The following is a 15,446-nucleotide window of genomic DNA, read 5'->3' on the forward strand; positions in this document are numbered from 1 at the left end:
TGAACTCATTAAATGTAAAGTAATTAGAAGCTCACGTGACAGCAGAATCAGGCCCAATGGGTTTTTCTGCATGCCACAGGAACTTCAGACCTCCTATTTCCATCATAACCAATAACCTTGATGTTTGCTATGATTACAAATAGGAAAGTGAAGCAACTAAAGGAAAGCAGAATGTCTTTATACCAGCTTTTACTGTGGAAAGAAATGAAAATTCTTATACCAGCTTTAACTGTGGAAAGAAATGAAAATTCATATTCAAAAGATGACATACAAGAAATCACAGTCTGGTCTTGACAGAACTGAAATTTTCCAAGGAGGAGATTATGGAGCAATGTGAGAAAGGTGTAAGCAATAAATCACAAGGACCTGATGGCATTCATCTGAAGGTTCTGAAAAAAATTAAGTTTAAAATATGGAGATGTGACCCTTTCAAGCAGCTATCCATGAAAAACGGAAGCACACTAACATAATGATGATTTTTTCTTTTCCTTTCAATCAAAAGAATCCAAGGAAGGTTTTTTTTATTGACTGAATGAACCTCACTCTAGTAAGAGGCAAGCTGCAGATCAAGTCAAAGAAAGTATAGTGGAAGATAGAAGTGTTTTTATATGGAACAATTTAATTCACATTAAGCGAGTTTCTGAACTGATCTGTGCTCATGTGACTGGAATAATATTTATTCTTCTCCCTTAGTGATACACAGATATTATGTTTACATGCTAACCCACCGGTATCCATGTAGGTGAATTGATACTGCATGCTATTTCAATGGGCCCCCAGTTATTGCAGAACACTCAGAAATTAATATTGTTCATTTTTCATGTTGCAAGTAAAGCTGACCCAAGGAGAACTCCTCTAGAACAATTTTTATACTTACTCCCTACACTGATGCAGTAATGGCTGCTGGCACTAAGATGCTATAAAAGTGTCTGACTTGCAATGCCAAACCCACTGGCACAGAGATCCTACGTTTCAAGAAATCACTCTGTATTTATAAATCATAAAAACAACCTTGGCCAGTCATCCAAGCCGTCTCCATTTTCAGAGAAAAAATCAGCTACATGTACTCAAATTGTTTTTGTCATAAGTTTGTCTAAGCTGATTTTTAAAATTTACAGTGATGGAGATGTCAGAACTTCCCAAGGTAACCTACAAAGGACTTAACTCAGTTGACCATCAGTGAGCTTTTCTTGCTATCTAACCTAGTTCTCCTGTGCTGCAATGCAAGCTCATTACTTCTCGCCTGATGTTCAATGGAGAACAGTTTGCTCCTTTCCTCTTTACATCAGCCTTTCATGACTGGAGAAATGATACATGTATCCTCAGTTTTCTACACCCTTAGAGATCTCCCCTTGTCATGGTTTATAGAGATGTGACAATCTTTGTTGGTGAGGGACTTGCTCATTTTCCTGAAGTGCAGTGTCTAATATACTACACAAACTGAGGTCTTGACAGTGATGAGAAAATGTTATGCTGCACGTATGAGGTACGTACGCTTATTGCTACTACCGAATGTAAACTTTGGAGCAGGGTGCGATTACTGACTGACAGTCATTTTGTGGTTCGTTACAGTCCGTATACCTCCGCTTCATCAGTCAAGTTGTTAATGAGTAGAAATAGACCCATTTCTGAAACTCGACTCTCAGAAACATACTTCCTGTACGGTTTAGTGAGCTAGAGGGAAAAAAGAACAATACAGGAAGTATTTGCCAGGGTAAGTATCAGAGCAGTATTATTTAACACAATTTTCATTTTGGAGGGAAATGGATAAGAAGATGGTGGAACATGCAGGTTACAGATGCTTTGATGATATTCTAAAGGGATTTAAAGATACTTGAGGATGACAGCTCTGTCTGAACAAGAACATGAACTACGTAGCGTAGATTAAGGTCCTTAGTCACTGAACTGTAGATTATCCTGCTAAGAACAAGAACATTTATAAAAGATATATTCGCTAGAGATAAGTCAGTCTAATAAGTTAAAAATCACAGGATATTTTAGAAAATTACTTCTCCCTTCTTCACAGATTATTCCTAATTAGCTCAAGAGATCTCTAACACTAACTTGAAACAGCAGTTATGCCATTGTAAGATACAGCATCTTGGATGTCACGCAATAATCAATTGTAAAATGGAAGCAGACAGGAGGTGAGCCTGGTGTCCACGCTGGCCTCGTGAGAGGAGAGACCCTGTCACACCTGTCCCTTCTCTGCTGCCCGTTGGGCTCTCTGTGGAAGGACAAATCTGCTATTCAGCAAGGTTATAAAAAGGGCTCTGCAAGTCTTTCACTTTCCTCATTTGAATTTAGTCTTGACTACGTTTGGCTCTTTAAAGTAAGTCTGTCCTTTTAAAGTTTTGAATGAGCTACTTTGGGAACAGGTTTGATTGTGATCCGGTTCCTTCACACCACACAGGCCTGCAGGCTCCTCTCAGTGGCTGATGATGTCGAAAAAAGGCCTGGCAAGTGTTGCATACACACACTGGCTTTTGGGGGGGAATCCAGACCTAGCATCAGTCTCCCGGGTGCACATTCATCCCATGACCCTTTTTTTTTCGGTAAAAGGAGTCATAGGCAACTCCGCGGCTCTGTGGAACTGAATGGAAGAACATTTTTTTTCAGTGAGATAAAGCTAATTCCCTGCTAATGTTTATGTTATTTTCCTATACCTATTTCTATTCCTATCAGAGATATTTGCCAATTCTCAGTGTGCCTTTAGTTACTTGTGACATCAGCTTCATACAGGGAAGATTTTTGCATTTGAGCACAGTTAATACTGGTTTTCAAGTCAAGCATATAAATGCAGGAAAGATTTAACATGCAATGCTAAATGAACTAATGCATGCATTTAATTAGCATCCTATGTCATTTATTAGCCTAAGTTTGCTCATGTCCTGCATTCACTGGCTGAAGAGTGTGAACTAGGTATATAGATTCAATTTCCTTGAAGGAATTCAATTTTTTTAAAGTGCTCACTTTTTTCTGAACAATTTGAAATTCATTACTTTGTAAAACTGAGTGCTTTATATATATTATAATAATGTAACTTCTTTTTTTCTAACAGATCTTCGAAAAATCAGCAGGTTGTCATGCATTTAAATATATAGTTATAGTCCTGTGTATACAATAGAACAGAACTGCATATTATTTTGCTTTTTGACTCCGAGTACCTTTAAGCTCAATTTTCATTTTCCAAAAATACCAGTTAAAAAAAGAAACAAAACAAAAATAAAAGAAATTAAATGAAAGGAAATTAAACAAAAAGAACATGTTATTATTCTATACTTTAGTTCCACAGTATGTGAAGCCACAGTGGGGCTGTCTTCTCTAGGGACAGATTACCAGCTACTGTGTTAAACATCTGCAGTATTATTCAGCAGCTTTCCTGTTTCCTACAAGTTTCCTGTATGACTGAACAGCCGTATGCTTAAAACACAGCAGCCCAGCAACAGCTACATGTAGAAGTGAGGCTTGATTTATGGGAAGTTATCAGATTTAGTCCTAAGATTCTGAACCTCATCTGTGAAAGGCTAAACATTTTCAAGTCTCACTGAAATCACTCGCCCCTGAGGCTACTGCTCATAAATTTATAGGACTGGGCAAATAATCTGCAGTATTTGTTGGGGTTAAATTTGAGAACTGCCAGGACTAAAGGCAGCTTCGCGACTCCAGGCAAAAGAAGGTATGAATTAATTTATCTGTCTGATCGTGCATAGCAATCAGGACTGGGTGCAAGACCTGAATGGCCAATGTATTTTACATGGGCACCTTCAGGCCAGATACCTAAAGGCATTTAGACATTGATTTCAACATAAGTTCAGCGGCTGAATATCTTTAAAGGCCTGTATGTTTGTGCTTCATAGAGCCCAAATTCACCATTACCGGACCATGAAGTCTTTGTGAGCCTCAAGGGATGTACAATCAAGCAAGATGTACCTAATCCAGAAAAATACATTTGTTTGGAAGCCTATTTCCATTGTAAATAATTATAATTTGGGATGCCGAAGAAAACTGGTAATAGCTTATTAACTCTTGATTTTAACCATCAGTGCAGACTGGAGAAAAAATGACCATGCAATCATCAGCAGTTCTAAAGAGATCACAAGATACACACCCCTGAAGTACTTAACAAACAGAAGGAGCTGCATGCACATAAAGGGAATAATAAATTAGGAAACTCATTGCCCCAGTGAACAGTGAGTCAACCCAAAGGCAGAGCTATGATGGTAAACTGCAGTGGGTTCATTCTTTTTCCCGAAAATCATTACCAAAACCTTTTTTTTTTTTTTAAATTTTTTTTATTTAGTCCTTGTCCAATGGCCTGAATCTTTTTCTTGCTGAAAACAGACTACTGAAAGGGAGAGATTCTGATGCACTATTAATCTAGAGAATGCAGGTGGTTACCTCTAAACAAAATCCTATAATCACAGAATGGTTGGGGTTGGACGGGACCTCTGGAGATCATCTAGTCCAACCCACCTGCTGAAGCAGGTACAGTAATACACCAGAGCATGCAGCAGACCTTATTCAATCTCAATCAACCAAAGTTAGCATGGGAGTTAACATAACGTCATGAGCATATACAGAGAAAGACATAACCATTTTGGAGAAATTGACCGTTACTTTAAAAAAACCCCACTTTAATGGAATAACAGCATCTAGTTACAATCAAGCAAGTCATCGATTTCCTTAGAGAACTCTTAAGAGGTGTAACAGAACTTGCATTTACATGCTATATAGGAAACATATAAAAGAACAGAAATAAGAGCTAGAAGAAGCACTGAGATGTCCTCATGCCCACGCCACACCAGGAGATCTCAAAACTCTTAGTCAATGAATCTTGCTAATCAAAGGGATTAATCCAGCAAATGCAGCCACCTCTCCTAGAACACTATTGGAGAGACAGACTTTGACAACAGCTAAAGACATGACAGATCCCTCTTGCCTCTCATACCCAAGGAAGTGTCATGGGGACATTTGTCTGGAGTTACTCCATTGGTAAGAAGATTAAAATACCCTTCCTCTACAAAGAGGAGGGCACCACTATTGTGGTTTACAGTATTCCTAGGCTTTCTGCCAGTGACTTGTCCATCTGCTTTTTACAGCTCTTTTCTCTGTTTCATTGCTGGTCTGCATGGAGCTTTACAGACACAGAAGGATAACCCTCTACTCTCGAGATTTAATAACATTTGCCACAGTCAGTTTCAAAATGCTGAGCACCTGCAATGCTGTCCACAATCTACGGTATTCTGGGTACTTTTGAGAAGATCATAGAAACAGGAAAGTAACCCAGGACGAACAGTACCACAAATAAATCTAATTCTACTAACTGGGAGAACACTGAGATGACTAAGCTGATGAGAGGACTGGCTAACCTACAGCTGCTCATCCCCAGAAAATGGCAGATTCCCTAAGAGCTGGCTGAATCGTGATGACACGCCTGCTCCTTTCAGATCTTATTGTGTGGAAAATGACTTCTGTTAGACAATAGACAGCAAAGGATTCAACTCACCAGTGCTCTTCACAGCCAAAATCAGAAGCAGAGCAGCTGCTTGTAAGCTGAGGATCTGCTACACAGCCAGTGCTGTTTTTCAATCTTGTGTAGTTTTTACGAACAATATATCCTCTGAAAGCTAAAAAACATAGTTATGAATCAGAGAAAAATTCTGCAGAACCTGAAATGCAGACTGGCACCTGGCACTGCAGTGCCTCAACTTTTACTGAACCAGTGGACAGAAAGAACACTTAGCACCTCACAGGGGTGACTTCAATGTCTGCAGTTTTTACAACAGCTGGAAATTATACAGAGCCTTACACTCTTACTGTTACAGCGACCACTTGGCATAGCCCAGGCAAGGAAAATGCCTCGAAATGAGAACATGCCTAATTTAAATAGGAATCCAGCTTAGAATGTATTAGAATACATATTAGAAAATCACTCCCAAAACATTTTCTTTAATTACAGCTCCGATGATTTGAGTGAGTCAGAATTTTACAGAATCAGAAGTTTTACCTGCTTTTATTTTGGGGTATGGGGGTGAGGAGCCAGGCACAGATATATTCACTTAAAACTAGAAAAATCAATAACGTCTTCTAAATTTCAATGAACTATAACCATAATACAACATTTAAAATACTTCTCATACAAATAATCAGGGAAAAAAAATCTACAGAAACTGCAACTTATGCCATTAATAGAAAAAAGAGTAGAACAAAACAATCAATAGAAACACTAAATGAAGTAGCAAGCATGCAGTAAAACAAAATGGCAAAGAAAATGGCAATGAATAACATTTTGAAGATATTTACATCCTTTATTTCCATGGACTGTCTCTGAATTTGGGTGCCTAAATAACTTAATTACTTCCATAGTTTGATCTGATGTGAATTTGCTTGAATTCTTGACACCTGTGAGTAGTTCATAAGAAAGCTCCAGCAAAAACCACAGACAGCAATACATACTGCACTTAGGACAAAAGACTAAAAAGTATCGTAATGTACACTTAAACCCCCAAATTTTTCAATTTTATTTCTTGTAGGGTTTATTTCGAGTATTATAAATACCTTGATAAAAGGGGAGAAAGGGCTGAATAACGAAGCAAGTAAGTACAGTATCAATGCCATAGTTGAAGTGTACAACAAGCAGCTGCTGAATAACAAGGGCTGAGGGTTCTGAGGGAAAGGAGCTCTTTATTAATCTAGCAGAACTGCAACTTAAACAGTGAGACAAAAAAGAAAATGGGAGCTAAGATCAGGAAATACTATGATTTTGAGGAAAAAAAAAATCCCTGTCCAGGAAAAACTTTAAAGCACACTAAACACGTGCAAAAGCAGAGTCAGTCTGGGGACTGATTATCCAAAGGAGGAGAGGAGCCTTCTCCTTGGGGTTCCTAGAGTCCAGGGTTAAATATTACAGCAGGATGTTGGATCGGTACAGAAATGGCGTTTGGGGCAACCTCATGTAGGATCAAGGTCAAGATAACATTGTAGATTACAAAGGGAAATCAGGAGGTGGAAAAAATATAGAATAAATTGACGACAGAGAATGATCAGAAGAATAACAAGTTTTCCCTGCATCCCGTGCCTCTGATTTTAGGAAAACACTAAAAGTAGGCACTACCTGCACAACAGAGAATAAAGACCCTGTAAAATTTGTAATCCCTCAATTATTACCAAGTTATGAGATAATTGATTGATTTCCCTTTTCTTCCATTTAATTACTCTTACAAATTTAGCTCCACATTCATGGGGTTTTTTTGCATAATGAAAAGATGGTGGAAGAAACAAAACAGAGCTACCTTGATTGCATCTGCTCTTTCCCTTAGGAAAGGGCTGTAACTAATTCCTTCTTTTTTATTTTAATTCCTGTTTAGTGTTAATGGTCTTCTTTTTAGCCACCTATCTCCACAAAAATATATGGAGTTGCACTTATTTGTGCTGTATAAGAAAATGAAAAACATTTGAACAGTTCAAGCTGTGGTATGCAATGCACCACAACAATCCAAGCATTTCAGTGCTACTGAGGTTTCTAGGGTATGAAGCAGCAAAAATTGCCTTTTAATGAGAGGTTACTAAAATAAATAACCATTCACTTCACAGAAAGCACGACAGAAGTTGGGCCTGCTGAGATGTTGTACCGAACACAGAGCTCAGGTATTGTGAGGCTGAGGAACGCTCCATCCTTACTAATCCCACTGGAAACGTCTGCCTGTCTGGCAGAGAAGAGGCGAACATTCACTTGCCCCATGCGAGCAGGCTTCCAGTCCTTAACTATCCCCTACTGACCAGACGAGGAGCCTCCTCCCCTGCCGGCAGCACAGCCAGCTGGCCAGCAGCCACCTCTCTGCAGCTGAAACATGCTGAGTATCAGTCAGCCGATGGACTACTGTAAAGATGAAGAAGCACTGAAACAAATGAACTAATAAGATAAACTTCAGTTTTACCCATAGTGATTTCTCAACTTTTAGCAGTTCTTTGCATGTGTGTGTCCGTCTATAAAAATCAACCCTGACACCTACCGTGATTTTATTTTTTAAATGCTTTTTCCCAGAGACTCTTATTAATGTCAGTATAACCATTTTGGTATTTCTCTCATGCACGATACAAAACATGCTGTATCTGATTTAATAAACATAGTTTTTACTCTGTGTTTTAATTTCATACGCATTTTCAAAATCAACTCCTCTTCAACTTAACTTTTCCACAAACTGGTTTCTAACATTCTTCTAGAATATCTTGCATCTGACAGGTAAATGTGTGTATTTTTCCCACTTTCCCTTTGACTCATGGGATAACTGAATTAGCAGGATAAACAAACTTGTCTCTCTCTCAAAAGCTTCATCAAGCATTAGTAGGACTGTACCTTTTCAACATTTATTAACTGGATCTATAATGTTTCAAAAGAAATGCATATGCAGAGAATTCTACTGGGGGAGCCTGAGAGGCTGGGAAGCTGCTCCATCACAGCAATTTGCATTACTGACTGGTGCTGGTTTTGACACTAAGCACTTGGCTCAAAGAGTGTGAAATTAGCAGACTCATGTTGCTACTGCTCCATGAACAATCACTGCATCATTGAAGAAGAATGATTACCAGCTGTCACCTCATTTTCACCTCATCCAGTCTATATTCCAAACTTCGCAGCAACAGTATCTTTAACCCTGATCTTTACATAGCCAAAGATGACAGGATCTGAAGAGCAACATAGGAAGTGAACTTAATTTTAGCACTTCTGTTAGTAACTCAGTGTTAAATGTTTTATGTGCCACAATTTAGGGCATGAATTTTTACTTCTTGTACTGATCAATTCTCACACAAAGCGAGTTTTCTGTCAGCTGCAGCACGTAGCAAACCAAGAATATATTTACCTCAGGGAGTCTGAAATTCGGTGTATTGCAGTCAAAACCCTTTATTTTAAGGTCTAAGTACCAAGGCATATACATTACACACAATGTTGCACAATTCCAGTTAGGAAAGGTCCAGGCATTTTTACTCTGATTCCCATAGGAAATATACAGTTACAGAGCAAATTGTGAAGCACAATGTAGAAAGATCAAAGCTAAATAATCACAATTCTATACAAGTAGTATACAGAAAGGAGACGACATAGTATTTTAAACAGCAGGATTCATTCTCAGTCATAAAAAAATCACGTTAAGCAGATATTTTCTACACAGACACATTTTTAATCTACAATATAACCTAAAATAGCATATAACAGTAACTCAGAAATGAAAACTCATTCTTGCTGAAGAGTAGATATGATAGTCTGTAATCAGAAGTTGATTTGCTACAAACGGGATATCACTTCCTTAGTTTGCCTAGTTAGAAGAGCATTCAGCAGTTTAACTAACAATATCTGAGAGGATTTGGAGCCCACAAATCTGATTCTTCACTCCATGCCAAGTTAATTCTCATGAACAGTAAAAGGGATGGAGAGTCACATCCTTTGCTGGGTCCCATGAATACCTCCCCTCTTTCACCTCTCACTCTGGATGAATACTGGGTGATGCCTGTTTAGTAACAGAAAAAAACAACTCTTGTCTTCAGTTCTCTGGCAGAAGCATTATGAGAAAGTAAGTCACAAGTTCTCACATACAAGCAGTAACTATCAGTAACAAGCAGCGATCATGAGTAAGACTCACCAAGGCTGCCCTCAGGACCAGTGCCACTGATGCGTATCACCACTTGGACACAAAGTTTTTAATGACTACACATTATTACAGTCTCTGATCTTGAGACTTGGTCAAAGGAAAAAAAAAAGTGAAGATAACAGTGAAACTGTTTGTCAGTATCAGCAAGCAAACGGAACAGGTTTTCAAACATATTGTTGGACAACATACATTGTTGTCCCTTCCTGATTTTAGCAAGAGCATGAAATCCAGTAAGAGTGGTCTCCTTTTCATCTCCTCAAAACCAGGAGGGAAAACAAAAAGGAAATGCAGACATATTCACATCGACAGAGCTTAGCTCAGAGATGGGGATAGAATATAGGACCTCATACTTGATAAGACCACCTCACTTTTCCTAACATGTTCCCTGCACATGAGCAGCAGGCTTTTTTAATGGTTACTAGAGACAGATACTAAAAGTGAAGAATTACTGGATGCCCTAAGCTAGTACAGAACACAAAGAGATGGAAGAATAAACTTAACCAAAGCCGTGCAGCCTGTACAAACCAGTCTGGTTTACCCTGAATGTGAGATCAAGGTCATACAATGAGTCAGTTCAGCTGCCATTAAGAGAAACACATACATCTCTTCAATGGTTCTTGCACTGAAAATGTAGTTAAAAGGAAGAAAATTAACGATATAAAAAAGTAAAACTGGATCTGCTACCTAGTGGTTGTTATTTTCAGGAAAAGTTAAAAAAAATATATTTTTAGATATATTTATAGAGTACTTAGAAGGTTTTGGAACATTTTGGTCATCTAATGCTTAGATCTATACAACAGTATTAGCCGAATACATGTACACACACATGTACATAGGTATATAAACAGATGGATAAATATAGGGTTTTCAAGAAATACTTCCTTGTCTTCTACTGAACAAACATTGCATCTTTGCTGTTGAAAATCCCCAAGGTAACACTTGTATTAAATGCTTACATTTAATGTAATGTAATGTAAATGTAAAATAGTAAATTACAGCAGTTCTCAGGCCCTTTTTTACTAGGAGGGAGTAAGTTTTGCCAGAAGTACATTAGAGATACGTAAATAGTGAGCAACACAGCATAGGCAGAAGTTACAGAAAGCAAGCAATTTACAAGAGGATGCTTCATCTAGTTTCCTTCTGAACATCCACCACTTTTTATTAAAAAAAAAAAAAAGAAAAAAAGAGGCCCAAATCTTGAGTTCTTGATACAGAATTTTCCAATACAATGTGACATATGGTGAGTGTGCGAGCACGTGTTGGAGGAGGAGATGGTGGCTTAATGGATTAGTCATTTGCCTTTCACCTCTGGAAGCATAGTTAAACTCAGTCCTGACCAGAGCTGCACACTATATTCCAGATGGCCAAAGTGGGCCTAATTAAAATGAATTCAGTGATGTCACCTCGGATCTAAGTGAATCGCATGCACCACTCATTTGGCATTTTGGCAATGTCAGCTCACAAATGAAATAACCAGATTAAAATCCTCGCTTAAGTCTTTAGGGACAATGGTCACACTGCATGGAAATACATGCTATCATAACTAGAAAACATAACTGTATTATCTGTTGCTCTAAATTCTAATTAATGCATTATTCTAATACAAAGAAACATTAAATGAGACTTGCATGTGAAGTAAATCAGTGCACCAACATTTCAGTCAGATGATTCAGTGGATATACACACTGATTTAAACCAGCTGTGAATCTGGCAACATAATTTAAAAAAATTCTTTAACAAAATATTTTTCCTTTTATGTAGATGTAAATCAAAACAATACAAATCACGATTACAAAGAAATACTCAGAAGTGTAAAGTATTGTTAACTCAAATACTTTACACAAAATCATTCTTTACAATTCATCTCCAAGTTAAAAATTAGGATTTTCTAACCTTCACAGTTTGGGAAAGTGTGAATGGAAGAGTGGCAAAGACCTTCAGTACCCCGTGTACCATTTTAGCCACTAGTCTAACAACATTTATGTATTCTGAGAACCTGTGATGTAGATATGCTGAAGTAGGGTAGCTGCTTCTTCCTCGTCTAATTTAAATTCACAAATATTTTGTTTCCTAGCAAGAGTGTTTTCCCCCATCTGAAATAATGATTTTTTTTGTGTGTGTGTAATATAATACACTCAGGAATTGTATCCTCATGTATATTGTGAGGGTTGGTTTTTTTTCGAAGTTTGTTTTTTTCTTCCAACATTTCTTCAATGGATAGTGAACTGCTGGGCCCACAGAGATCTCCAGACCACCAGCTCATGTATTTGAAAGGCATCTGTTTATTTTTAAAATGCAAATGCAGCCTACCTCAAAGACTGACTTGCAAGAAATGAACAATCTGAACAAGTCAAGAGGTTTCCAATCAGGAGCTGTGTTCTTCCTTTATATCAGGCTATGATCACTTGCTGTCAAAACCACTTAAACAATATCCTGGAATCTGAATGAAGTCCCCCCACAATTAAAATGAGCAGGATAATCCTGCAAGAATTATTCAGGCAAATCATTTTTCACACAGTTTAAAGTAATGATAAGGTCATTTACAAAAGAAATCAGCGCCTTTGAAATGCTGACTTGTAGACAGAGGACTGCCTGGAGGAGGGCCATAGATAACAGTGAAGACTGGCCTCCTAACACTACCCTCGCAGTCTTTGGAACTGATTCTGATGAAGAGAAGGCCCAATAAGGTTAATACCCCTACTTTGATCTCTGTCAAAGCGTACCAGCAAGAATTAATTTACATTTCAGATGAAAAAGGTTGACAGCATGAAAAGGCATCTTGTTTCTGGTATGTGAATGTGCTGTAATAGATCGGGAATTCTGAAAGGAAGTTCTGAGGAAGCTAAAGGGATAAGCCGAGCGGCTGCTTTTATTGGGAAAGAGATGAAAGGAAAACAAATTTCAATATGCGCTGTTCTGTAGAAACATGTAAGCCAAATGCTTCCTAAATTTCAAGGTCTGCTTGAGCAGTGGGCGGAGGGGAAAAGGAGAGGGAAGTACATATATTTTAATTATATGGTTTTGCTAATGTCTGGATGACAAATGCAAACAATACATCCCACTGCCTGAAATGCCTCATTTTGAAAAATATACAAAGGTGATCATACTCCATTTTACTGAAAAGCTGCCTTGAACTACATACTTGCATTATAAGATGTGCAGGGAAGGGAGAGATTTGGAGTTGCTTTTGTCTCCATGTCACCAGGCACTTGGACAGTGTAATGTAAACAACAGAAAGACTGTCAGTGTACTTTAAAACCTGGAAAATGGCCACCATTAGCAAGCACAAGCTTTGATTTGAGATACAGAATAATTAGCATGTAGCAGAGAGAAAATGTGCACAAGAAGAATTTTCAAGTAAGAAGTCTTAGATACAGGTTTCCAAAGGCAGACAGAAATGTGTTGAGGATTATTATTATTATTATTATACCCTTTTGAATGCAGCGCCAGGATAGGAGGAGCAGACAGCCTAATTAATACAAAGGTGCACTGTGTCACTCTTAACACTACAGTCCTAATGCTTTTTTGCCCAGACTGATGGCTGAAATTGTCGATTGCCAGGTGACACAGGAAGACGGTGTGTGTTGGTGGGAAGAGCACTACCAGCATTCCTCCAGCTTTAGGTCCAGGGGGCTCAACAGAAGTGTCCAAATTCAAGGGTACGCGTACACTCCCACTGCCCCTGCTCTACCATGTTCCACACAACGTCTCAGAGATGGCAGGAGGGAACACAGCTCTGAATCTCTCCCACGTGCGCAAACAGCAGAATAGATCTGTTGCTTTCTCTAAAGAGCTAGTGATGAGCATGCATCTCCTACACTACTAAGAACTCTGGCTGGATAAAACTTTAAGGTAGAATGTCCCCTACAGCCTCCAAGTGATCCCGCTTACACACCAGCTTCCTACCGAGCCTGAGATAACTCTCGTCTTCAGGAACTGGCAATAGTGGGGCAGTGACAGGTCAACTGTTTCACTTTCCTTTTCATGGCAAAAGGCTGTTGTAAAAGTCAGGAAATCAAAGTCCAGATATGGCCAAGTGTAAATGCAGCAAATACTTCAGAATAGTTGGAGGGGGTACTTTAAGATCTGCTCTCTGTGCTATCATGAAAACAATAGGAAATGACAACGCAAAGGAGAGGAAAAAGGGGAGAGAGTGCTTGTGCAGTCTCCTAGTGCTTGTTGCATGGAGAGAAAAAATTCCTCCTTAACAGTTCTCTATTTAATAGAATACTCTGCATTTGACCTCAGAACTATAGTTCATGATTCCACATAACAGCATGCATACAAAGCTATCCATTTTATTATTTATCCTACTATTATTTATCCTACTATTATTTATCCTCTGTTCCTTTCTGTAACTAGATTGGTATTTGTTTTCTGCTGAAAGTCACAGAGATGCTTAATTTCAGAGTAGCAAACTCAGACAGAAGAAAAACAAATTAATTTACTGGAAAGGGTTTGAGAACAAATTAAAAGAATATTTAGAACACATCTTTTTCAGACTGACTTTATATGATACAGAATAGAGAGGTGACAAAACTTCAGGAGTCATAGCACAGGAAGCTGGTAGAACAAAGGTGGTACCTTGGCTTACCTGTAAACACATCTGCTACAACTCACTTTTGATCGGCTACAGTTTTTCAACCTGGGGTTAGACAGGGAAGGTGTATTACACTGCATCACATGGAGGCTGCTTCACATTGGCAGCATCTGAAAACACCATCGAGTTCATGGCACTGGATCTTAGATTTCTGTGCCATATGGTACCCTGCTCTCTAGCAGAGACCTACACACCCCTACGGGCCTGTTCCTCCAATAATCTCTTTAAAGTTTATTCAAATTCATATTGATATGGCTGCATAGGAGTCTGGCAGAGAGTCAAAAAATTGGCCAAAGCTGGCAAACCCAGCAAGCAGTCAAAACAAAAACCTGGCAGCCTGCCAAGATGAGCGCTGACACAAAGGCAGAGAAATGCATGTCCAGTGCCTCCCATCCACACTTCAGTCAAATCCGTTCAGTGCTTCATACAGCTTTACATATAGTTGAATCATATTGACTGTGCTCAGAAGAATCTTAAAGAATTAACTCAACATCTTTTAATCAGTATGTTTTGCTTCCAGAGAAGTACTTACAAAAAGCACAAAGTGTCTGATACCTGTCACTGGTGTCATTTGATACTGAAGCACAAACGATCAAAAGTAAAGTTTTCGATAGCTTTTGCTTGGACTGCGTGTATTTCTTTTGGCTACAAATACTGACACATGAAATCACCCACAGCAAAATAGGTGTTGGCAACTGAAATAATGTTTTAATTACCTGCTTGAATATGTATAGCGGCATCAGTTCTTCTGTTCCTTATTTCCTTGTACTTCCTGCGAGCTTCATATCCTCTCCAGGCTAAAAATACAAACCCATGTGCTGGAAATTACATTTATTTAAGGAAGTGCTACAGAGTCTACAGAGCCAGAGATGTGCTGAAACTTTCATCCCTCCTGCCATAACCACTCCAGCCCCCACTCCCAGTACCTCTCCCGCACCCACCCACATGTTGAACTCAGGGTTCACGACTGCAGGATTCACATCCCCACAACTTCAAACACTGCTTCACTCAGCCAAATTTTAATTGTCACCATGTGCTCACTGATGTCCTAATCCAAAAGGCAAAGGTACATGATCATGTCAGCACTAAAACTCCCCTCCTCACACAGCTCCCCAAATTCAATTTAAGGAAGCCTCCTACATTACTGATAATCAGCCACTCAGGCCCACCCCCCAATGTATGTTAACTGGAATTCT

General features: G+C 38.7%; 1 protein-coding gene across 1 annotated transcript in view; it reads right to left on the bottom strand.

Moving 5' to 3' along the window:
* MYO3B (myosin IIIB) overlaps positions 1-15,446 on the bottom strand; it is a 192,767-nt gene that overhangs the window by 44,456 nt on the left and 132,865 nt on the right. Inside the window, exons 29-30 of the mRNA XM_065637621.1 lie at positions 14,967-15,047; positions 5,510-5,630 (exon numbers count right to left, since the gene is read on the bottom strand). Coding sequence (XP_065493693.1) covers positions 5,510-5,630; positions 14,967-15,047 — 202 coding nt within the window. The remainder of the gene's footprint in view (positions 1-5,509; positions 5,631-14,966; positions 15,048-15,446) is intronic.

The sequence above is a fragment of the Caloenas nicobarica genome, chromosome 6 (assembly GCF_036013445.1).
Source record: "Caloenas nicobarica isolate bCalNic1 chromosome 6, bCalNic1.hap1, whole genome shotgun sequence".
Classification (NCBI taxonomy): domain Eukaryota; kingdom Metazoa; phylum Chordata; class Aves; order Columbiformes; family Columbidae; genus Caloenas; species Caloenas nicobarica.